At 36.6% G+C, this 24,673-nt stretch overlaps 2 protein-coding genes across 3 annotated transcripts in view; one reads left to right on the plus strand and one right to left on the minus strand.

Moving 5' to 3' along the window:
• Positions 1–14,980, plus strand: part of cep85l (centrosomal protein 85, like) — a 120,525-nt gene extending 105,545 nt beyond the window's left edge. For both annotated transcript variants that reach the window (XM_056480674.1, XM_056480673.1), the window contains exons 8-13: positions 2,036–2,190; positions 4,360–4,477; positions 4,952–5,002; positions 6,685–6,792; positions 8,086–8,266; positions 11,744–14,980. In XM_056480674.1, coding sequence (XP_056336649.1) covers positions 2,036–2,190; positions 4,360–4,477; positions 4,952–5,002; positions 6,685–6,792; positions 8,086–8,266; positions 11,744–11,907 — 777 coding nt within the window. In that variant the 3' untranslated portion in view covers positions 11,908–14,980. The remainder of the gene's footprint in view (positions 1–2,035; positions 2,191–4,359; positions 4,478–4,951; positions 5,003–6,684; positions 6,793–8,085; positions 8,267–11,743) is intronic.
• A 5,647-nt stretch (positions 14,981–20,627) lies between these two features.
• Positions 20,628–24,673, minus strand: part of si:dkeyp-114g9.1 (uncharacterized protein LOC555399 homolog) — a 39,330-nt gene continuing 35,284 nt past the window's right edge. The window contains exon 9 of the mRNA XM_056480626.1: positions 20,628–21,247. Within this exon, the coding sequence (XP_056336601.1) occupies positions 21,069–21,247 (179 nt within the window). The 3' untranslated portion in view covers positions 20,628–21,068. The remainder of the gene's footprint in view (positions 21,248–24,673) is intronic.

Consider the following 24,673-nt stretch of genomic DNA (forward strand, 5'->3'; position numbering starts at 1 on the left):
TTGTTTTTTAAAGGAAGTTTCATTATCCTAACATGGTTTTCTTCTCTGAACCTCAAAACTGGTAAAGATTTAACAGCGTATTACAATCTCCATCTTATTTCTGGTCCTCCTGATTATCATTCCAGCATGCCAGATGCCACTTTTTCCTAGTTCACCAACTTCTCCAACTTTAAATCGGATTTTCAGCCACCAGAAATGAGAAGGGATGCTGGTTTGAGTTAATCAGGACATAATTAACGTCTCATTTCAGTGGTAAACTAACAGATCAGTGGCAGTCCCTCCGGCGTCTGCTAATAGATCAGCGCAAACAGATGCTAATGTGACAGCGGGCGCTCTTCATTATGTTTGTGAATAATCTTATTTGAGGGTTATTAAATTATTGTTTCCTAGTGTGTGCAACTGTAAGAGAATTAATGTTATCTGACGGTCAACAACAAATGTTTTGGGTCCTTTTTTTTTTACCTGCTTAGCGCTTATGCTGAGTTTTGAGACATCTGCTACTGAGCCAGATGAAGTCTGCAAAGTTTATTTACGCTCTCCGGCCACTTTATTAGGTACACCTTACTAGTACCGGGTTGGACCCCATTTTGACTTCAGAGCTGCCTTAATCCTTCATGGCATAGACTCAACAAGGTACTGGAAATATTCCTCAGATTTTGGCATATTTACATGATATATTGACATGATAGCGTCACACAGTTGCTGTAGATTTGTCGGCTGCACATCTACGATGCGAATCTCTCATTCCACCACATCCCAAAGGTGCTCTATTGAATTTAGATCTGGTGTCTGTGGAGGCCATTTGAGTACAGTAAACTCATTGTCATGTTCAAGAACCCAGTCTTAGATGATTCACGCTTTATGACATGGCATGTTATCCTGCTGAAATTAGCAATCAGAAGATGGGAACACTGTGGTCATAAAGGGATGGACATGGTCAGCAACAACACTCATATAGGCTGTGGCATTGACACAATGGTCAATTGGTACTAATGGGCCCAATGTGTGCCAGGAAAATATCCCCCACACCATTACACCACCCCCAGCAGCCTGAACCGTTTATACAAGGCAGGCTGGATCCATGCTTTCATGTTGTTGATGCCAAATTCTCTCCCTACCATCTGAATGATGCAGCAGAAATCGAGACTCATCAGACCAGGCAACGTTTTTCCAATCTTCTATCGTCCAATTTGGTGAGCCTGTGTGAATTGTAGCCTCAGTTTCCTGTTCCAGGAGTGGCACCCAGTGTGGTCTTCTGTTGCTGTAGCACATCTGCCTCAAGGGCTGGATGTGTTCAATGTGCGTTCAGAGATGCTCTTCTGCATACCTCGGTTGTAACGAGTGGTTATTTGAGTTACTGTTGCCTTTCTATCAGCTCGAACCAGTTGGGCAATTCTCCTTTGATCTCTGGCATCAACAAGGCATTTGTTCCCACAGAACTGCCGCCCACTGGATATTTTCAATTTTTTCCAGACCATTCTCTGTAAACCCTAGAAATGGTTGTGCCTGAAAATCCCAGTAGATCAGCAGTTTCTGAAATACTCAGATCAGCCCGTCTGGCTTCAAAAACCACACTACGCTCAGTCATTCTGATGCTCAGTTTGAACTGCAGCAGATCGTCTTGACCATGTCTACATGCTTAAATTCAATGAGTTGCTGCCATGTGATTGGCTGATTAGAAATGTGCATTAATGAGCAGTTGGACAGGTGTACCTAATAAACTGGCCAATGAATGTATATACTAAAGTTATCTAAACTAAAACTACAGAAAGAAATTTATTAAATTTATGTAGTGATCAAAATGGCTGACTTAAGCAAAACCAATTGAAAGTCAGTAGATGTTTATGCTTAAAAAAACAACCAATTAGGAAGTTGTACACTTTATGCTAAAATAAAAAGGCAAAACATTTAAATAGATTACATCCAACATAGAACTCCACACACACACACACACACACACACATACTATACATTAAAAACCACTATGATAATGAAGCTTTACTGTACTCATATTGGTCTGTGTGGTGTGTCTCAGTTGCAGGACGTACAGGAGAAGCAGCAGACGCTGGAGGAAAGCGTCTCTCAGCTGCAGAAAAGCCTGGAGGAGAAGCACAGCCTGCTGCTGGAGAAAGATGCCCTCATCGAGACTCAATCCAAGAGGGAGAAAGAGCTGGTGGCTACTGTCCAGAGGTACTGCATTTCCACACGCTTCACTGCTTTCCTTCTCAAAGTCACTTAAGGCTCATTCACACTTTGGGCCTACTTCACCTCCAAAAGATTATGAAACGATGAAAGTTAGATCTAATCCTTACTGCCACCTTTGTGACACATCTTCAGTTGGCTCCTACTCACAGTACATTTGTTTTGGGAATGCCCAGTGTTGGTTCTTGTTTGGAAATATGCATTCTCTATTCTTTCGGATTTCCTACTTGCAATCCCCTTCTTTCTTTTTCTTTTACTGGATGGCTCCATTTTACAACTGAACGCCTATCAAAAAAGGAGCTCATCAGCTGCTTTTAGCACTGCTGCTAAAAAGACTTTTGAGCTGCGCATCAATGGATTACTCTTCAGTGTTGGACTCACAGCAGTGAATATTAGACCACACTGAGCTGAACTTAAACTCTGAAAACTGAACTGACACTGTTTCAATTCACTATAATCTTCAATGTGAAGCTGCTTTGACACAATCTACATTGTAAAAGTGCTAAACAAAGAAAGATAAATTTAATTGAAATCATGGATTGAACCATCCACTCCCCCAACTTTTACCAGGTTATCATATTTTAGAGAGATTGCCCAGCTGGAAGGTACAACTGCCAGACTTAATGGCGTGAAAGACAACACTATTCAAAGCTGGACCAATATTCCTGCAATGTTGCTGGACACGCTTAAAAGCTGATATTGTTATCTTATATACAGTGCGTGTGTTTTTAAGTTAATATTATATATGTAATTTTAACTTTTTTGTGTACAAGTGGACGATTTCATGGCATCTACTTGTATATAGTTTTACATGCATGTATATTTTCATCATTTGAATAAAATATTGAGAGTCAGCGCTCAGGAATAGATTCCAGTGCAATTCCAGCATTAAGAATGTGACATATGCAGTAAAAACTTAAGAAGAAAGTATATGTTAATATTATAATAAAACATCTGTTTATAGTCGGGGGCCAAAAGCCTAGTGGTATATATATACCATTGAACAGGTTTCGCTATTTTGGTGAAAACTTTTTTTCATGGGAAGGTTGATATTTGCATGGCATTGCTGGATTTGATCATAAAGCATGAGTGTATCCTGACAGAGCCATTGATCGTCTGTAAACAAACTTTAATTGAAACCCCGCCTTCGAGTTATTCTGATTGGTGCCCTGCTGTTGAACTGACAGTAAAGTGATGAGCTGCTCTGCATGATCTGATCTTTTTGTTTGATACGGCATCTAAAAAACGCAGCTCTTCAAAGGACGCAAGCATAATGATCACACATCAAGCGCATTTATATTGAAGGAGAAGTAGTGCATTGAAAAGAAAGAACACATTCTGTGTGAACGAGCCCTTAATCTGCATAATGTGCTCAATTAAGAGAGCTGAAGATTAAAGTGCTGTCTGCTGTTATTAATGCAGACCATAATGATATTGAAAAAACAAACATTGAGATGTTTTGTTTTTATGTCATATATATATATATATATTGCGATCTGTATACAATTTCACCAGATGGCTTGAAAGCACTATATTAAAAGACTTTGAAAAGGTTGGGCTAATTCAGTATTTCCCCACCATGTTCCTGGAGGCACACCAACAGTGCATATTTTGGATGTCTCCCTTCTCTGACCCATTAACTTTTGAAGGTTAGTCTCTTCTAATGCTCTGATGAGTGGATTCAGGTGTTTCAGGTGGTGCCTTCAGGAACAGGTTTGGGAAACAATAGGCTAATCTATTTTTCTTGTAGTTCAAACTTTAATACTCAAACTTTATACTTGTGTGTGTGTGTGTGTGTGTGCGTGCGTGCGTGCGTGCGTGTGTGCGTGCGTGCGTGCGTGCGTGCGTGCGTGTGTGTGTGGAACAGGGGTGTCAAACTCAGTTCCTGGAGGGCAGCAGCCCTGCACAGTTTAGTTCCAACCCTGCTTCAATACACGTACCTGGAGGTTTAAAACAAACCTGAAGGACTTGATTAGTTTGATCAGGTGTGATTAATTAGGATTAAAGCTAAACTGTGCAGAGCTGTGGTCCTTAATGAACTGAGATTGACGCCTGTGATGTAGAGTGAGGAGCAGTTGAGATTTCCCCTCTGTGTTAATCTGTTATTTGATTTCCCTTGTATTGAATGATGGAGTTGTGTTAACCGTCTGTTTGTAGTCTTCAAGAGAAGGTGGAGAAGTGTTTGGAGGATGGAGTTCGGCTGCCCATGCTGGATCTGAAGCAGCTGGAGAGAGAAAACACTCGCCTGTTGGAACAACAGAGCCACAACAGCCTGGTACAGCCTCCCATCGTGCACTTCATCACGTTCACTAGCTGGGTTTTCATAGCAGAAGTAATCAATTCAAAGTTTGTGGGGGAAAAAAACCCAAACGTGAATTGGACAGCTTTCTGTCACATTGTGGGAGCAGCTGACTTTAGTATTAGTAACCAGCAGTAAACAAGGGAAGCATAATAGAGACAGCTGATTGGTCACGTGGGAGTGATGTTTGCTACATCTGAGTTTATTCAGCAATTGCATTTCTATCTCCCATTATTTGCTTGAACTCTTTTTAAAGTCCAAAAACACTTCAAGCAAGTTTAAAAAAGGCCTTTTTTTAGCAATTTAATAGATTTTTGTTTGAAATTTGCCATTTCATCACTTGATTTATTTTTTTTCTTTATACTGAATGTGTTTGAATGTGTTTCAGCATGTTTGTTTCAAAGAAGAACTCCATTAGAAACTTAAATTGTTGTATACATTTTGTTTCAGCTGATTGACAGTCAGAAGCAGCAGATTGACAAGCTCACTCTGGAGATGTCGGTAAGACCTCTTTTGTATGAGCTCCATATTTTCATTATATAAAACTGTATGAGCCATAACTAACATGATAGCACACAGAACATACAGTATACAATTTTAATGGTTCTGTATTGTGAAGGGAAAAAAAATCTGAAGTATAAGAGGAAAAAGATGCAGTTAACCTTAATCATTTTAATTTATTGGGGAAATGGAAATGTTCTTCTAAACAGCACTTGTCGTATCAAGTATTAGCTCCGAGTTCTAATATTATAAAATATAAAAATATATATATATTATAATTTTACTATAGTGCACAGCTTAAATGAGTACCCTCACTTTAAAATGGAAAAAAAAATCTATTTCTCCGTGAATACAGACAATATATTTTGGTGCATTTAAACCAAACCGTTTTATTAAACCGTTATATTTAGTAAAATAAGACTGTAGTCATTGAACATAATTAGAAGTAAAAGGATAAAACATTTAAATTAAAATAAGGAATTACAAGCTATATATATTCTTAATATACTCTATTCTCTATGTAGTATATATATATATAGTATATAGTGTGTATAATTATAAGTGTGTGTGTATACATAAACTACTTGAGAAAGGTCTTGTCGTTGATCTCAGTTGTAAGAGCAGTAATTTATAACTTGACTTCTAGTTGATCATTTGGAAAAGTGGCCAGAAGGTCAATTTTTCTGATAAATCATCTGTTGAACTGAATCCCAATCATCACAAATACTGCAGAAGACCTACTGTTACCCACATGGACCCAAGATTCTCACTGAAATCAGTCAAGTTTGGTGAAGGAAAAATCATGGGTTGGGGTTACATTCAGTATGGGAGCATGCGAGAGATCTGCAGAGTGGATGACAACATCAACAGGCTGAGGTATCAAAACATTTGTGCTGCCCATTACATTACAAACCACAGGAGAGGGCAAATTCTTCATCAGGATAGTGCTCCTTCTCATACTTCAGCCTCCACATCAAAGTTCCTGAAAGCAAAGAAGATCAAAGTTCTGTAGGATTGGCCAGCCCAGTCACCAGACATGAATATTATTAAGCATGTCTGAAGTAAGATGGAGGCATTGAAGATGAATCCAAAGAATCTTCATCAATATGGAGAATCCAAAGAATCTTGATGAACTCTGGGAGTCCTACAAGAACACTTTCTTTGTGCATTCCAGATGACTTTATTAATAAGTTATTTGAGTATTGCAGAGATGTATGGATACAGTCCTCCTAGCTCATGGGAGAAATAGACAATATTAACTCTTTTTCCACTGCACCATGACTTTATATTATATACTCTACATTATTTCTGTTAAGTGACAAGACTTTTGTCTAAGCAAAGTCAGATCTTACTGTCCTAATAGAGTAAATAAAAATCAAGTCATGATCATGTTTTATTTTGGTAAAATAAGTGTAATCTAGAGGCCTTTGCCTTTCATATAAGCCACTTCTGATACTAAATGATCAACTAGAAGTCAAATTATTATTTGTTGTTTCTAAAACTTGGAATAGGCGACAAGACTTTAGTCAGGTAGTGTAGCTTGATGTATGCTATATGATAAACTTTATTCAGTAGATTTTTGTCTTACAGTCTAAAACTGTTCAATCATAAACAGAATCTGCCTTTTCCTTCACATGTCAGGCTTCACAGGGTTTAATGCACTAATATCCACCTTGTTTCAGGCTCTGGAGAAGAAGCTTCAGCGGGAGAGAGGGATCACACAGGAGCTCCGCAAGCAGCTGTTGGAGCGCGAGGAGGAATTGGACACGCTCTCCACCACTCTTAAACAGGTACAGCACTCCAAAATCACCCGCTACAGGACTCTAACGTGCCGCTGAGACTTTTTAGTCCAAAATGATACAGATGAGCCCGGAAGTTAGAAGCTTGATTGAAGGCTCATTTCTGTGCCATTAAATTCCCCATCCTGCTTTTGATGGCAGTGGAGTCATGAATAACCCAACTGGCCCTCAGCGCCCCATTAGCATTCAGGACATCATTTTTCAACACGCCGTCTCAAGGTGAGCGAGAGCAGAGCGGTTTACTGAGCTGCAGTCATGCGTGATACTGACACACACTTTCACACTGACAAGGGCGTACATCATACTGCTGACACAGGAACATATGATTATTAGAAGCACACGCAGGTATGAAAGACACCATGCAAAGTATGATGACGTGGATTCAGTCCTAAAATACATGAAATAATAATATTGCAGGTTTTTTTTAATTCATTATCTTTCAAAATAACATTTAATTCAGGGAACGCAAAGTTGAAAATTTTTAGCATCATTACTTGAGTCATTTTACTTATTTCCACCACAGTATAAAATAAAACTATAAGGTAATGGCAACATTGTCTCTCACAAAAATATGTTTATATCTTCAGGGTTCATACGGTCATGGAAAAGTCATGGAATTTTGACTTGGCATTTTTCAGGCCTGAAAGTTTTGAGAAAACAGAAAAACCCAGGTTTTGGAAAAGTCATAGAAATTAGTTTAACGAGTATCTACTTGAATATAAGTTACTTCACATTAGTTTATTATGTGCATTAAAAAAATTTAAGTAATTAAAGTTAAGACCATTGAACTATGATTGCTAAATGCTTTGCAACATTATTCATACATGTATTTACTAATATTAGCTAACATTAACTAATGGACAATTATTCTTAAGTGTTACCCTGGATTTTTTGCCATAACGATAGCTAATGCAGCTGCTATGGCATTAAATAAACCATGCGATACAACATAATGACACGTACAGCTGTGAAAATGCTAGTAATCCACCTATTACTATTCAGCATCTTCATCGGTTACACAAGAAGCTGCTTCTGAACTTCTCATGGCCTGTTTGAATATGAGAAGTGTCAGCGTTACAGTCCAAACTCTGAAAAGTTCCTGGATAAAAGTGCTGAAATAAGACGTTCTGCGTGTCCCTAAAAGCATCTGAAGGTGAAAATAACCATTCTGGGGAATCTCCGGTGGCAAACGTGACGAGTCAGGACTTCATTGTACTTCCATGCTTTAAAATTAAACTCCGTCCCGATTCACCCTGCTGAGTTTTCTTCTGTTTGTCTGTTCAGAAGCACAGACGAGCAGTGGAGGAGACGGCGCCGGTGGCCCCAGGGACGAGTGTGAAGGACGCAGGACCCCTGATGAAGGAGATGTCCCTGTGTCTGCTGGATCTGAAGGGCTTGTGCAGTGTCCTCACTCAGAGAGCTCAAGGCAAAGAGCCCAACCTCGCTCTGCTGCTCGGCATCAAATGTAAATATTACACTTTTACAGCGCTCTTCAAGATTTCACTTGCATTATTAGTTATCCATGCCTGCATGACTTGAATATTAAGACAGAACAAAAATTGTGTATCAAAATTAATACAATATTTATACCTCAAACTGACCCGCAACATCTCCCAAAATGACCCCAAACTCCTTAATGTGTTCATTCAGAGCAGTTTCATTGTATATAAGCCTCGTTGAAGCAGTTACAAATATGAGGAAATTAGCTTCAAATGATAGAATGCATAGCAAACATTAGAAATGATTGAAAATAAAAGGTTTAGCCTATTAAATTAATGGCTTTGACAGAAATTAAATCAAGTTATAACATTGTTCACGTTTTATTCACTGTATTTAAATATTGATGAAATTATTTATTGAAGAGCAGCAACTCTCTTATTTTGATCCACTGTTTAATAACAGAGGTGTCACGTTAACACTCCACAGATCTACATTCCATTACTTACATAACTTGTTTATGCTCATAAGACAAAATTATTTGTGTTTAAAACAACACATGCAGGACAGACATGTTGGCATATTATTAAGTGTATTTGTCTGTTTAAAGCTGCAGTGACACTTGACTTTTCTCCCCATAGACTTCCATTCATACGCACGCGAATGCGTCAGACCGGAAACGCAGGGTCATGCGTCAAGTTTCGCATGTCGCTGCGGTGCAAAGTTCAAGCTTGGTGAACTCTGACCTGCAAAATTTCATCACTTGAGTGCGTAAGACCAATCGAGGATCAAAACACGACCTCTCTGGACAGAAATTTAAAACGTGGAGCAATCGCTTGCTTTTTTAAATATCTAATAAGCTTGTTTAATCCTGCTCCTTTTCACAGCGCAGTACGACAGAATTTCGCACACACAAAGCCCAAGTGTGACCATAGCTTTAAAGCTCACCTAAATCCTCTAAACAGCCCTTGCAATGATCACATTTGAGATCGGCTGGTTGATGCTACTTTCACTTTTCATAGAAAGATTAAAAATAATGGAGAAATATAGGAAAATACTTAAACGGGATGACAGTGGGATAGAATAGTAAAATAGAGGTGAATCCCAGCAAAAACAGGAGGGTCGACATGTATGAAATGATTTAATTCCTATGGGTGAACATTATCATAAACAGTATGAGGAAAAAGGGATAGTCAATCTGAAATGTGCTAAAGGTTTATTTCAAGTGTTATATTGTTTGTTCTTGTAATTTGAATCAGAGATTAAGCAATCAATAGTTTTATTCCTATTTAATTCCTATTCTAGAAAAGGATACATTCAAATAGCACTGAACGATATTGGGAAAATCTGATATTACGAAATGTTAGTTTTCTTCGATAAATATTGACACATGAATACGGTTTCATGTGGTGGTCTGTTTGACAGTTTTCTGGACTACTGGTTTCTGTCTATCGGTATTCAGGTACAGAACGTGAATAATCAATGCAAAAAATACATTTCTTACATCGTTTCTAGTCCACATATTTAAAAGTTTACAAAGTTTATCATTTACAATCTGGAGGAAAGCTTTTTCTATTTAAGCCGTGGTCAGATCAAGGTGTTTTTGTTTTGGGCGATATCTTTGATAACCTGGTCTTAAGGTCTTTCCAGGATTTGAAAGAAGGTTACAATCTCCCCGGACATTCCCATTTTCTGTATTTAAGGCTGAGAAGTGCAATGTATGCTTATGGAGTTCTGTGGAACTGTAATTTGGACATTTATCCATTGTAGGACTGTGAATTTTTTTCTCAGTCACATGGAGCAATCTCATGCATTTATAACAATCTGCTTAACTGTGACTCTGTTGCACTCCCCATGATCACAATATGGGAAAAAGAACTGGCCACTTACAAACTGAATTGAGACTGGATATAGGAAAGTATCCAGGTGATGTCAAAGAATCCTGCCCATAAACTTATACACTATGAACTGATCCACAAGGCTTATGCAACTCCATATGTGCTACAGCGAATGAAGCGGTTACCTACACCTTTTTGTACATTGTGTAATTCAAACTCTGTGGGGACATATGTACATGTTTTTTGAATGCCCACTTATCAGTCCATTTTGGGATAAGGTCTTTCAAATTTTTTCAGAATTTTGCAATATGTTTATTCCTAAATATCCCAAAAGTCCATTTGAACATCGTTCTAAATTAATCTTAAAAATGTAAAAAAATAAAATAAAAATCTAAATACATGGAGTCATTATTTCTCCAAATCAATAATGTTCTTTAGAACATTCTGTTAACTCAAAGTTTCCACAATAAAATGCATCACAGCATGTATATTTTCATTGATAATGAATAACTATTTATTTGAGCAGTAAATCTAGTACAAGTCACTTAAGATAAAAGCATCTGCTCAATAAATAAATGTTCAGTGCCTATAAAAAAAAAATCATGCCCTTTGAAAATCTATACCTTTACTCACATTACACCCTGCTTTCAAAAGACCTTCTGGATAAAGTTGTAGAAAGGCACAGGTTAGGAGAAGGCCACAAAAACATTTTAAAGGCTGGAGAAGTTATTTGGACTGTGATTGGATTTCAGGCTGTAGTGTGACAGTCATTATTTCAAAGGGGTATGATGATTTCTGTATATGAAAATAAGGATCATGCGAGACTGGAGTAACCCTTTAAACTCTACTCCCCCTATGGTGAGTATGTTTACATGGACACCAATAATCCAACATTAATGCAATTAAGACAATACTCTGATTAAGAGTCTACCATGTAAACAGCGAGTTTTAATTAATCCAATTAAGTTCATTACCCAACTAAACAGAAATCAGAATAAGATGTGTAGTATTCCTATGTTGGTGGCATTATTGAAGTGCAGGACAGACATGTAAACACCACAATCAAACTATTAGCGTCTTGTAGGATTTTTTTGCCGCATTTTGCAACAGGATAATCCATACAAACAGACAAACGGCTGTTTGACACCATTCTCTGCACCGACTGAGTCAGTGAAGGACCACAGACACCTGCATCGTGAAATGTGGAGGGATTTTTTTCATACAGTGTGCAGTATTAAACTCCATTAAAACAACGTTCTTTCAACAGTTCATACTCACCTAATATCTTGTTTGTCACAGGGGGCATGCATGAAATATTGCCAAACTGCAGTTTAAAGTTGACAAACTAATAATGAAACACCTGAAATTACATTACGTGAAACGTGGATAGCCTGGTGACGTTAATCAATCTATTACATGTAAATCAGTATCATGAAATGACCATTCAAAAAGCAGCTCCTGTAAACACCTTAATCATATTATTGTCCTATTCAGATTAAGGCAAATCATTCCATTACTGATGTCCATGTAAACGTAGTCAGTGTTAGCTTACTAAATCCAAAGGCAAAAAACATGAATTAAAATAAATTCACAGCTCAATTAGTTTCTAATGCAGCCCCAATATAATTTCGCATTTGTGACGCTCATCCTATTTTATTTGTTTCCAGCGATGAGCTGCTCAGCGGAGGAGAGCGAGAAGCCTCTGCTGGAGGACGGTTTGCGGGCCAAGCTGGTGGAGGTTTGCCAACTGAGGAAAGACATCGATGAGCTGCGGACACTCATCTCAGACCGATACGCACAGGACATGGGCGAAAACTGTGTGACTCAATGATGTCCAGCGCTCCAAAAGGGAAAAAAAAAAAAAAAAAAATCACACCAACTTGATGGAAACTAAAAGTCTCTCTGACTGCTGAAGGTTGAACCAAGCTGTGAATCCAGTTTACAAGGATGTCTTTACAAAGAGTTTGTGTTTTGTTTTTGAATCTTCAAGGAGTTTGAATGAATGTTGAGTGTTTTTACTATTTATTCAGACTGTGTTGGTTCCTGTCAGTCGTTTTTAAGGGAAAGAAGAGCGACTGGTGTCTTCAAGTGCCTTGTGTTCCTGTCCAAACTTCATGAAGTCATTTTTACCCCTACAAAAAAAAAAAAGAAGCTGACTGATTCGCTAGACGTCGCAGGTCGACGTTCAGGAGCATCTAGATGGGAAAACCATCAACTGAAGAGTCCTCCATAAGCATCATCATAAGAGTTGTGTCTGAAGTGTCATTTGAGTGGCTGAGCTTCCATTAAAACAAGCATCAAGTATGTTATTTAAAGGGGCTGTATGTAGAATTAACAAAGACTGGTGGCCATTAAGTGAACTGCAGCCAGTTTGAATATCCATAACCAATCGACAACAATATATCTTGTATATTAAATAATAATTGAATAATATACATTTTTGGGGACTTTGCTTACAATCTTCAAGGACTATGGCAATTGAGGATCCCAATAATACTGATATATAGGCCAATAAACACATAGGAAATTACTCAACCAATAAATTCAGAACTTTTTGTGATAGTTAAACATACAAACAGCTTGTTTTAGCAATACCGTTGGCCATTAAGTGAACTGCAGCCAGGAACTTATTGTTTGCGTTTCTGTAATCGACAACAATGTATATTATACGATATAATAATAATTAATAATATAATACACATATTAGGGGGAACTTTTAATATGCTAATAATCTTCAAAGATTATAGGAATTTTGGGAATACCAATAATACAAATAAATAGGCCAATAAATACATAGAAAATTACTCCACTATCAGAACTAATTATTAATTTATTGTTAAAACATACAAACAAAAGGGAAATTACTCAACTATCAGAAAGTATTGATTTATTGGTTGGAGAAAGAGAAAAAACAGCTGATCTGGAATTTTTGGGAATAACAATACTACATAATTTATTGTTAAAACATACAAACAAAAAGGAAATTACTCAACTATCAGAGCTTAATTTATTGGAAAGAGGGAAAAAAAACAGCAGCTCTGGAATTTTTGGGGATAAACATATCATTTCCTCCACATTTAGAAACTAATATATAGGCTAATATATGCATAGAAAATGACTCAACTATCACAAACAATTAGTAATTTATAGGTTAAACATACAAACACAAGGGAAATTACTCAACTATCAGAATTATTTATTCGTTGGAGATAAAAAAAAAAAAAAAACAGCCAATCTGGAATTTTGGGCATAATACCAATATCTCCACATTTAGAAACCGATAAATAGACCAATACCTGCATAGAAAATTACTCGATCATCACAAATAATATGGAATTTATTGTTAAAACAAACAAACAAAATTACTCAACTATAAGAACTAATTGTTCATTTATTGGTTGAAGATAAGAAAAAATTTTCCTCTCTGAAATCAATAAATGCAATAAATGAAATCTGAAGTCAATAAATGCATAGGAAATTACTCAAATCATAAATAATTCTTAATTTTAGTTTTGTTTTTTTTCTCAAATTTAGTTCGTACCTTTAATAAACACTTGTCTACCGATATAGCGGCCAATATACATTGACTATCCAAGATATGGGTTAGTGAGTCTAAAATTACAGCAAATTTTGCTGAACCGGTGTAAAAATCCATAGTTTATTATATTCTAATAAGTCCCATCACCGTAAATTTAATAAAAAATTTAAAAAAAGCTTTTATTAGTCAATAAAACATCATGGATGCCCTGAGGGAAAATAAAGGGTCATTTTGAATGAACTATCCCTTTAAGTTGTTTCAAGCTGCCGTTATACAGTACATTGCAAGAAACTAAAATAAATAAAGAGATGAATACATAATAATTCATCCATACAGCCTCTTTAATAACAAACAACGGCAGAGGAATCCAGGTCAATCTATTCAGGACACCGTTTGACCTTTTAGTTTGAATAAATATGAGCTGCTTTTTTTTTGCAGAACAAGTTGCACACGTTAACCTCCAAAGTCAGACAGGAAACGGAATGTTCTGCACTTCCTGAAAGCGCTTACGACATTTTATATACTCCATATAACACACATATTCCTTACTAGAATTAGGAAAACGAGCTAAATCAATGCAAAACTTGTTCACTCAGGGATTTTTAGTGTCTTTTATTCGTTGTGGTCGTAGGGACTAGACTATATTAAGCGTCATTCAGACCCTGAGCTTAAACTGTTTTGGTTTTGTTGTAGTTCAGAGATGCGGTCATGTCAAACTTTGCACCAGTGACGAATGTTTCAAACTATTTAAAGTACAAACATCTATATTCTGCTTCTATATCGTAACTATTTAAACTATATTAAGCTTGTCATAATATCTGGTGCATGTGCATAGAGTTTGCTTTATTTTCTTTGAATTTAACGAAGATAATTACATTAGACGTAAACAGAGCTATGCAACCTCACGTTAACCAGCATTTCTGCAGATACTTCATGTTATTTTGTGCCTTTATGAATCTATGCAGCAGAAGCTGAAGGGAGTTTGGTTTTTCTAAATAACTGGTGGAGAAGATGCCGGCGAACGAAGCCATATTCACAAAGCAATGCATATTTATTCTCAGGCAGAGAGATGTGCGTTTATGTATGTGGTGCTCGTCATTACATCCATCTGACAGACAGCATGCTGAATTGTGTGTATATATGCAGGAGTATATAAGCATGGATTGACATGACCGAGTCGCTGCGCTTTAAAGCCACTGGTTGGCTCAAGTGTTTCTCTTTTAAAGCTTTTAAGTTTCCAGCTAGATTTTACAAATGCCAAAGGTCTATTTATGTACAATGGGGTTTTCTCAAAAGTATTAACTATTTTTCCATTTTGTAAAATGCTTTTCATTTGTACAGATGTTAAATAAAGTATTTTTCTACAGCGGCTTGTTTGATGTTTTAGCGTACGGTAATTGTGATTTGGACAGACTTTCAGGGGAATTTGTGCAAGTAGCTCAAATCTTGGTAAAACCAAGAGTAAAACTTTTCCATTATTATTATTTTTTTTAAAAAATTAAGATTAAAGGGCACCTGTGATGAAAATCCTCTTTTGTAAGCTGTTTGGACAGAACTGTGTGTAGGTATAGTGTGTCCAGTCATATTGGGGTAACAAACACAAGTCGTCATTTTTTTTTTAATTTCCCCTCCCATTTTGAGGCCTACTGCAATTTGATGTAGGAGTGCAGTTTCCCCGCCCACTAAATTGATTGACAGCCACGTATTAACATGTCTCCATACTAACGCGTATAATCATATCAACAAACAGGACGTGCGCAAAGCAACCAGGGATTAAAAGATCTGTTCAGCTCTCTGTGATCATCAATCATCATCAATTGTGATCAAGAGTGAGTTTTACAAGTTTTAAACAGTGCATGTTTGTAATAAATACAGTAAAATCACTACGTAATTCATCACCACAGCAGCATAGAGTCAATACAGTTATGAAAGATGCTTCAATCCCGGTTTGTGGACTTAAATCAGGTTTATTTTGTACTTTAACATAATGATGTCCATACAGCAGTGGATATTTACGTGTACCCGGTCACAAAAACAGTGCAAAGCTAAGGTGCGTGTGTGTGTGAGTGTGTGTGTGTGTGTGTGTGTGCCTGTGTATGGGAGCAAACTTTATAACGTCATTGTGTGTGACTCATTGTTGTGGAGTTAATTTAAGCCTTTCTGAAGCAAATATCAAATAACCGTTGTGATTGTTTTTACTGTAGTAAGTGAGAGCTGTATCATTCTTGTGTGTCACTGAGCTGTTTGTCTACATGAAGGCTATGGCTGTGACATGCATGTGAGAACGGTGGGGAGGGAGAACCAGCTCATTAGCATTAAAGGCACAGGCAACAAAAACAGCTACAATGTCCAAACAGCTCTCATTTCCCAGATTTAACAAGATATAATAAATAATCTGATGAGTATTTTGAGCTGAAACTTTAAACGCCATATCCTGCAGACTTGTATAAAATCTTGAAAAATGGTTAAAATTGGTGCCCTTTAAAGTGTAACGAACAACATTTAAAAAAAAAAAAAACTACTTTGTTCAATACCCATAAACAGACTTCAAGTCCAACGTTATTTATTTTATGATTACATTTTTTTACTTGAATTACATTTGTTTTACTATGATAAAGGTTTTTCTTCCTAACTACTGCTACATCTTAAAATATTTTTCAATCCCATTTCTTTTACAATTTTTTTTGCCATTTCAGCTAAATGATGCGAAATGATTAAATGCAAATGCTTTTATACAACGTGACTTGCAAATGAGGATAAAACCTGTTCAAATAAATAAAATAATTACTACAAAATAAATTATTATAGAAATAAGCACTTGAAAATTTACCATAATTATCACTACTGCAAATACCTTTTTTCAACTTTACTACAATAAAAAAAGCAATGAAAAACAAATCAAAGTTTTAGCACAATTTCCAAAACAAACAATTTAATGAATAAATTAAATTATATAAACTGGTTTCAGTCTCGTTACTTTTTTAACTTATCATTTACCACTGCTACTACTACACATTTTACTAAAAATATTTCCCCACACAATTTTACTCTCTACTCAGCTTATTTGTAATATAAAAAATAAATTACTACTATTAAATATGCTTTTATTCTGTTATTTTGTTTTTTTTTACCTTTAATGGATAGGACTAGGCATGGGACGATAATTTTCTGCTATACTGTTCCTAAGGTATGTACATGATTTTTTTTTTATTTAGATTAGTTTTTCAGGACAACAGAATCTCCAACAGAAAATCTCTTCAAAGATGCCATTTCAAATTGTAAAGAAATCTGTGTTTTTGAAACTAATGAAGACAGCAAAAGTCTTTATTTAGCCTGACATGTTTACTGCTTCAAAATACATTAAATGTTTCTCAAAATAAAATGGATTGTGTTCAAAGGACGAAAAAAAAGTTTTTGTAATTTACCCAGACATTTAAAAAGAAAACATTTTCGAGCAGTAATAACAATACCATCAAACCGTGATCTTTTTATCCTAGGTTATCATACCATCAGAATCTTATACCAGCCCATGTCTAGACAGGACAGTCACACACACAAAAAAAAGTCACAGAAAAGATCAAAATTCACCATGCTTGAATTACAAGAAAGCCTTTTTTTTTTTTTTTTTTTTTTTTTTACAAGTCATTAAATGCACTAATGCTATTGTCACTAAATTGTCCTTTTTTTTTTTTTTTTTTTTTTTTTTTTTTTTTACTTGTTACTGAAGTTCCACAAAAATATTTTTATACTGTACTCCATTTACTCTATTAGATTTTACTTGTACTGAAAATGCAATTTACGAACATGTTTTACCAAGTTTTTATCCATTAGTAAAATGTTAAACTACGAATAAATACTGCTATAATTGTTCATTATTAGTTGGTTAGTAGATACATTAACTGATGTTATCGAATAAAACTTTTTGTAAAGTGTGACCTAATGTTTTACAATTTGTTTCCCCCACATTACTCATTTTTACTATTTTTTTACCATTCATTTTTACTATTCATTATTTTTAATACTTTTCATTTACTATTTTTACCATTTTTACAAATTAAAATACAGCAGCAAGCAGCAATTATCAGGCCCAAGCTGCCCACCGGCCACATCCTGAGCAAGCACGGTAGCAAGCTACAGAGCAACTGCAAAATTCTATAACTTTTTGGCAGCATGGTCTGAATTTGGTGGAAATTGGGCTAACGATCTATGAAGAATTCAAAACAACAGATTTTCTAACTAATTTAGGATAGTGGTCAGGAAGTCGTGTCAATTAGGGAACAAATTATATTAATGTTCTCTGTATGATACAAGGAATCTGCAAGACCAGTCTCATGACAATAGACGAAACTATTCAAAAGTTAGATACATTTTGTATGATTCCTATTGATTTAATTGTTGGCATTTTTACCCAGAAGGTGGTGAAAACTGACGTAGTTTGTTCAATGTCAGGTCTAGATCACACATTTAATTTGGTTTCAATACTTCAAAACCATTGCAGTGATTCAGACTGTAGCATTACATCAATTTTGCGCACGTGCTAAATGACAACAGTTTTGTCTAATCAACATGAATGCCATTACTTTTGGTCTACATGGTCTGAAGATGATCAGAGTCAAATTTGTTGAAGATTGGACCAACGGTCTAGGAGGAGTTAAAAAAAGATTGGTTTTAACAATCAAATATGACAGACAGGAAGTTTGGCAGATTATGGCATCATTGGTATCTGTGTTGTCGGCATGACCCAAGGAATAATTTGAGACAAATTTCATCAAAATAACCATATGCAGTCAAAAGCTTACCAAATTAGTAAGTTTCATTAATAATGGCTAATGAATGTCTTAGCACCACCTATGGGTCAAGAGTTTGTCAGTAAATATTTATAGTGGGGTCAGTGTGAGGTGACAATGACAGACCTAAAATTTGGTCTCATTATCTTTATCACAGAGATACAGCCTCAGATGTAGTTTGGCATCATGCCATCACATTTGTTGGTGCAGTACACAAAAACCATTACAGCTAACTACACCAATTCCATGGTCTGAAGATGATCTCTTCAAAGTCAGAGTCAAATTTGGTGCAAACCAGCTACACAATGTAGGAGTTTTTAAAAAAACAGGCTTTTGACTTGAGGCTAGATGGCGGACAGGAAGTTCAGTTAATTAAGGCATAATTGGTATCGATATTCTCAGGACAACCCAAGGAATCTATCAAGAGAAGTTTCATAACAAAAGGCAAAATTAGTCAAAAGTTATTAGCATTTTTAGAAATAACGTTAATTAAAAGGTGGTGCTACGGCGAAACTGAGGACCTTCCCGAAGACACATATCAACTTTCTTAACAGTTTGCAAATATAACAATTCGCAATGAATTTTGGAAGGGTTGAGAAGCTAAAAAATAAATAAATAAATAATAATAATCTTTTTTTTTGTATCTCAGGACCACTCGGGGGCAGTTCATCAAAATGCTGCAGCTCACTTCAGACCATGTTTGTGATAAGTAAACTTCATGTTTTAAGACAATTTTCACAAGCTCTACATTAAATTTGTTTGCAAGTTAATGGATAATGTTTGTTCTAATCAACTTGAAGTCAATAACTTTTGATTGTAGCCCATTGGGTTCAAAATTTAGAGAGCGAAACTTTGGACAAGTAGTGGTGCTGAGTATTGCTGTTTCTCAATATGCGTTCTTCAGCGGTCTTGCGTCCTTGTGTTCTAGTGTAACGTCATCAGCTGCCAAAGTTCAGTTCCAATACTCAAGACCGCAAGAACAGAGGACGCGTGAAACTTCCCGGATGTGTTCTTGATATCGAGGACGCACTGATGCAGACTTGAGCACTGATCTCGCTCTAGAAGTCCCAGAAGTCGTAGCGACTGGAGGTGGGAAGCACAGCATTTTATTTAGATTTATTATTAAAACTTCAGAGATATCATTTATTTTACCTCAGGAGTTTCCCTAAATGAAACGGTGAATATAAACATTAACATGGACATCTTAAAGAATAAACACATTTAGGGTGTTTATTTTATGAAACTCATATTAATATCTGTTTTATTTATATTGTGCAACGTTTATTAAAAGTTAAATACATAGTGTTTATGCAGAGTATACATTTTGAAAAGGGGAAAAAACAATAAATCGTTGTATTAATGCTGTAATTTTTAAATAGTTTCTAGAGAATAGAGAATAGCGTTCTCTGTTCTCGTGGGCTCCCGAGTTCATTCTTCTGAGGACACTTGGTAAGACCGGTCTCCACAAGAATGCAAGTCCATTCTCTGCGTTCTTTGAATTGAGAAACAGCCTTTGAGTTAGAGAATCCAAATTTGTTGTGGTTGAAGATCGGATTATCAACTATCAGTGTGCCAAAGTTTGCGCAAATGCCCCAAACGGTTCATAGGGCTGCCATAGACTCCCAGAGCGGAAGAGGAGGAACATGGAAGAATAATAAGAACCGGAACGGATACAATAGGTGCCTACGCACTTTCGGTCCTTGGCCCCTAATAAACACCATAATTGTTATCAGAGTTGTTGAAATGTATTCAGGTATACAGTAATTGAATAACCAAATGTAAAGTAATACCGCATAGTCTTTGTTTTATAAACAATTCAAAAGAATGAATCATTCTTAATTATTCAACATTACAAATGGTACAATTTCTTAGGCCTGAATGCTTTAAAACCCTCACAGTCACAGGTCTCAAAAAACACTTGCTAAATGATCGATTATAATCCAGACTCAACATTGCATATTCTTGCGATGTGACTATTGCCAATGATCACACTGCAATATCAATACTGAAACAATATTTTGTGCAGTCCTATAACTAGTACTCTTTTTATACCGTTACAAGATCTTACTACTAAGAATCCCAATAAAAGATTGTAAGATGCTTTGCCTAATCAATGTTTAAAATAATACTGCACACACGGCCACTGCAGTTGACAAGTTTTAAAATCACATGCAAATGTGTTTTTTTCTCAACATTCACAAATAAAAAGAAAAAACACACTAAAGATGGGTGTGAAGTTGCTTTTATCAATCAGCAACCTTGCAGTTCATGATACAATTAACCCATGTTTAAAAAAGAATTAAAAAAAAAGTCACACAGAAAGCAGGCCACGCTTAGGCATACTAAAAACAAGATTAAAACCACTGTATTGCTCTTATATAAGCAACAACTAATGTTTAAAAAAAAACTACAAAGAAAGAAGTCCACATTCAGCATGCTACAGAAAACATGATTAAAACTATCATATTGCACTTATTAAAAAAACATGCGCATTTCTGCATTTACTCAGACAGAAGACGAGAAAAGTTGTGCACTAAAAAAAGCCTAAAGGAAAAGAAATAGTGGGGGAAACTACTCTAAGTGTTCAAAAAATTAAGATGTATACATTTGAGGGCAAAAAAAAAGCCATTAAAATTCCAATGTTAAAAGATTACAAGTAAAAACAGATCAGTGTGTGTGTGGTGAGTCTGCAGAGTTCCAGCAGAAGGAGATCTGCCCGAGACAGACCCGAGCACAGTGCAGTACCACAGCCTTTAGCTCCTCCAGATACTCCTGCTGACCCGAGTTCAGATACAGCCACATCACTCGACTCAGCTGAGCACACACTGAGTCCCCATGCAAACTTTCTGCACAGACACACACACACCACTGTTAACAAAGGCTGAGGTGCTTCAAAGCTAAATGCAGGTTTGATATCTAGAAACAACTGTTCTATTAAAAAATAAATAAATAAATAAAAACATTTCTCAAAACATCTTCTGTGTCCAACGATGAGAAAGACTTTAGTGTTTCTTTTAAACCGCAGACTGAATTTAACCCAGTGTATTGTATTTATTTTTGTTTTTGGATATGCACTAGGAGTCTGAAATAAAGCCGAATAACAATTAGTATTTGTGGATTGCATGTTAAGATTAAGAATTGTAGTTTATGTATACGTCCATGTTGTACATGGGTCATTTTAAAACATGTATTTCTCCGTATGCATTTACTACTTTAATTCAATCAATGTGCATTTGTGCTTTACTTATAGGGGACTGGATAAAGAAAAGTATTCACCTGTACATTTATCCAGGCATTTTTAATAAAAGGTATAATAAAGATAAAAAAAAGAAAGAAAAGAGAAACTCATGCAGGTTTGAAACAAGCAGAGGATGAATACAAAATAGTTTCTGAACGTGAATTACTCCTTTAAGAAAAGTATTGGTAGTAAATATATAAACTATAAACATTTAAAATATCAATGGTTAGACTTATGCAGAGTTCAGACTGCATGATTTTAGCCCTGATTTTGACTTGCCAACAGGTTTTGAGAAATTGGCAACAAATGCCTGAAATCACAGATAATCAGTGCTAGTTCACGTGAGCAACAATCGCACAGTGTGGACTATCAAAGACGCGAACAGAGAATCGCCGACACTCATCGAATATTTGGCATGTTAAATATCTGGAGCTGTTGGCGACTCAGAACACATTTCACATGTCATGATTTTGATTGAAAATAACGTGCGATTACCTACAGCCAATTAGAGAGCAGCATCCACTAGTACGTGTATTTGCAGGCCAGCGGGAGGTTGGGGGCTTCTTTTCGGTCTATTTGGACCAAAGAAATTGAGGAAAAACTAGTGGAAATTTGGCAGGAGCACCCATATCTGTTTGACGCATCATCTGAGCAATATCACAATTATATCCCATGTCACGAAATCTGCTTTCTTTCATCTGAGAAATATTGCTAAGTTACGAAGTATGCTATCCATCTCAGATGCTATCCATCTTACACTGGCTGCCTTGTAAGTTTCGAATTGAATTTAAAATATTGCTTCTTACCTATAAAGCTTTAAATAATCTAGCTCCTATTTATCCAACCAACCTTCTGTCTCGCTACAATCCAACTCGCTCTTTAAGATCTCAAAACTCAGGGCTTCTGGTAGTACCTAGAATAGCAAAGGAGGTCAAGCCTTCTCATTTATAGCACCTAAACTCTGGAATAGTCTTCCTGATAACGTCCGAGGCTCAGACACACTCTCCCAATTCAAAATTAGATTAAAGACCTATCGGTTTAGTAAAGCATCACTTAGGGGGCTTCCACACAGGTTATGCATCTTGTTTATATACACTATGAACAGCAGCTACGCTAATTATTCTCTATATTCTCCATTTCCACCCGGGGATACTCTTCCCGAGGCCCTCAGACTATGCAGAGTCACTGATTCGATCCAACACCAACGACGAGATGATCCCAAGGTTTCCATATCCTGGACCAGGCCGTATCCTGAGCAGCTACTGTGGTGGTCATGGAGGAGTGGAGAGCATGAGACTGATTCCTGTGACGCTCCGGGGACAGACGAGTCTTCGCTGAGGCCAGCTTCCAGCCTCCGCCGCTGAGACTGCAGCTCTGCACAAGACGTTTGGCCAGCGGAGAAATTAAAATGGTCGTGCCCAACGGAGTCTGGTTTCTCTCAAGGTTTTTTTTCTTCTTCACTTTTGCCAATTAGTGAAGTTGTTTTTCCCTCTCCGCTGTCACTACTGGCTTGCATGGTTCAGGATCTGTAGAGCTGCGCATCGTTAGATTTGCTCTTCAGTGTTTGGACTCTCAGTAGTGATTATTAAACCACACTGAACTGAGCTAAACTGAACTTAAACACTACAAACTGAACTACACTGTTCCAATTTACTATGACCTTTTATGTGAAGCTGCTTTGACACAATGTACATTGTAAAAGCGCTATACAAATAAAGGTGAATTGAATTGAATACCACAACCGGGTCGAAAATGAAAAGTTTGAGAGAAATTGCTGATTCCCTTCAAAGCCAGGTCAGCAAAATAAGTACATTTTCTACCCTACTTGAGGTTTCTTTCTCATTATGTAGGCTAGTTAATATAGGCTACTACATGACATTGCGTTGTTTCCATGTCACTTCTCATGTGTGCTTGCTTGTGAGATGTAGTTTGTGGACCAAGACAAAGTTGTTGGTGGTTCTCCTATTGTAAAGTCATACAGTGTGAAACTCTGTCACCGATCCATCCTACAGTGTAAACACAGCACTGCCCCAGATAGTCATGCAGTGTGAAAACATCTGTGACGCCACTACTTTGAAAATCATGCAGTCTGAACTCTGCATAAAGTAAATAAAAATACATAACTACAGTTTTACAAGTCAATTATTCACCCAAAAAAGATTAAACATGAAAACTTGAAGTACTAAAACAGAATTTTCTATAGAAGTCGCACTCTTGAAAAATATTGACAACAGATCCAGCTGATAGAAGTGTCCTGAAGAAAGTGTGTGTGTGTGGCTCAGGACTCAGGATTAAATCGACACGCTTACAAAAAGCTGCTGATGAATAGCAGCGGCGTCAGCTAAAACACGGATGTTAATGAGAGAAATCTAATAAAGCAGAAATACGAGACCTCAGAAGAACAACAGCATCCGCTAGGAGTACAATGTTTAATATGAAGTATTAACCACAATAAGGATTAAGCACAATCCCTCCTGCAGTGTTTAGTTAGATGTATTCAGGGGCATTAAAGGTCACATGTTTGTAGAAATTAATAAAATTAGATTATTTTGATAGCAGATTAGCAACAGTAAAGTGTTTTTGTCAAGTTTATGTACGAGTGCCTTGGCTGGTTTAAGGTATGCATTACTGCAGCCTGGTGACCTCAGAGTCGGAGGAGCTTATGGGGCAGGAGGGTTGGCAGTGGTTCTCAATTCCCATCCTCAAGCCTTCACACCTTATGCATTTTGTATGTCTTCCTCACTTAAACCACCTGATTCAGATCATCAACTCGTTAACAGAGAAAGAATCAATGAACTGATCCTTAAGTGTGATATAATCGCCCATTTCCACTGAGTGGTACGATACAGTGCCAAAGGTACTCTTTTGGTGGGCTTGGTGTACAACAAAGATTCAGTTGACATCATCCTCGCTCGGGGAAATGTCAAAGTAAATCTGTATTCACATATCATATAAGAAGCACTTCTCACAAAAAAGATGCTTTATACACAAACACTTGTGCATAAATGTTCATTACTAACCTTTCGATGAACAT

The sequence above is a fragment of the Danio aesculapii genome, chromosome 20 (assembly GCF_903798145.1).
Source record: "Danio aesculapii chromosome 20, fDanAes4.1, whole genome shotgun sequence".
Taxonomy (NCBI): Eukaryota; Metazoa; Chordata; class Actinopteri; order Cypriniformes; family Danionidae; genus Danio; species Danio aesculapii.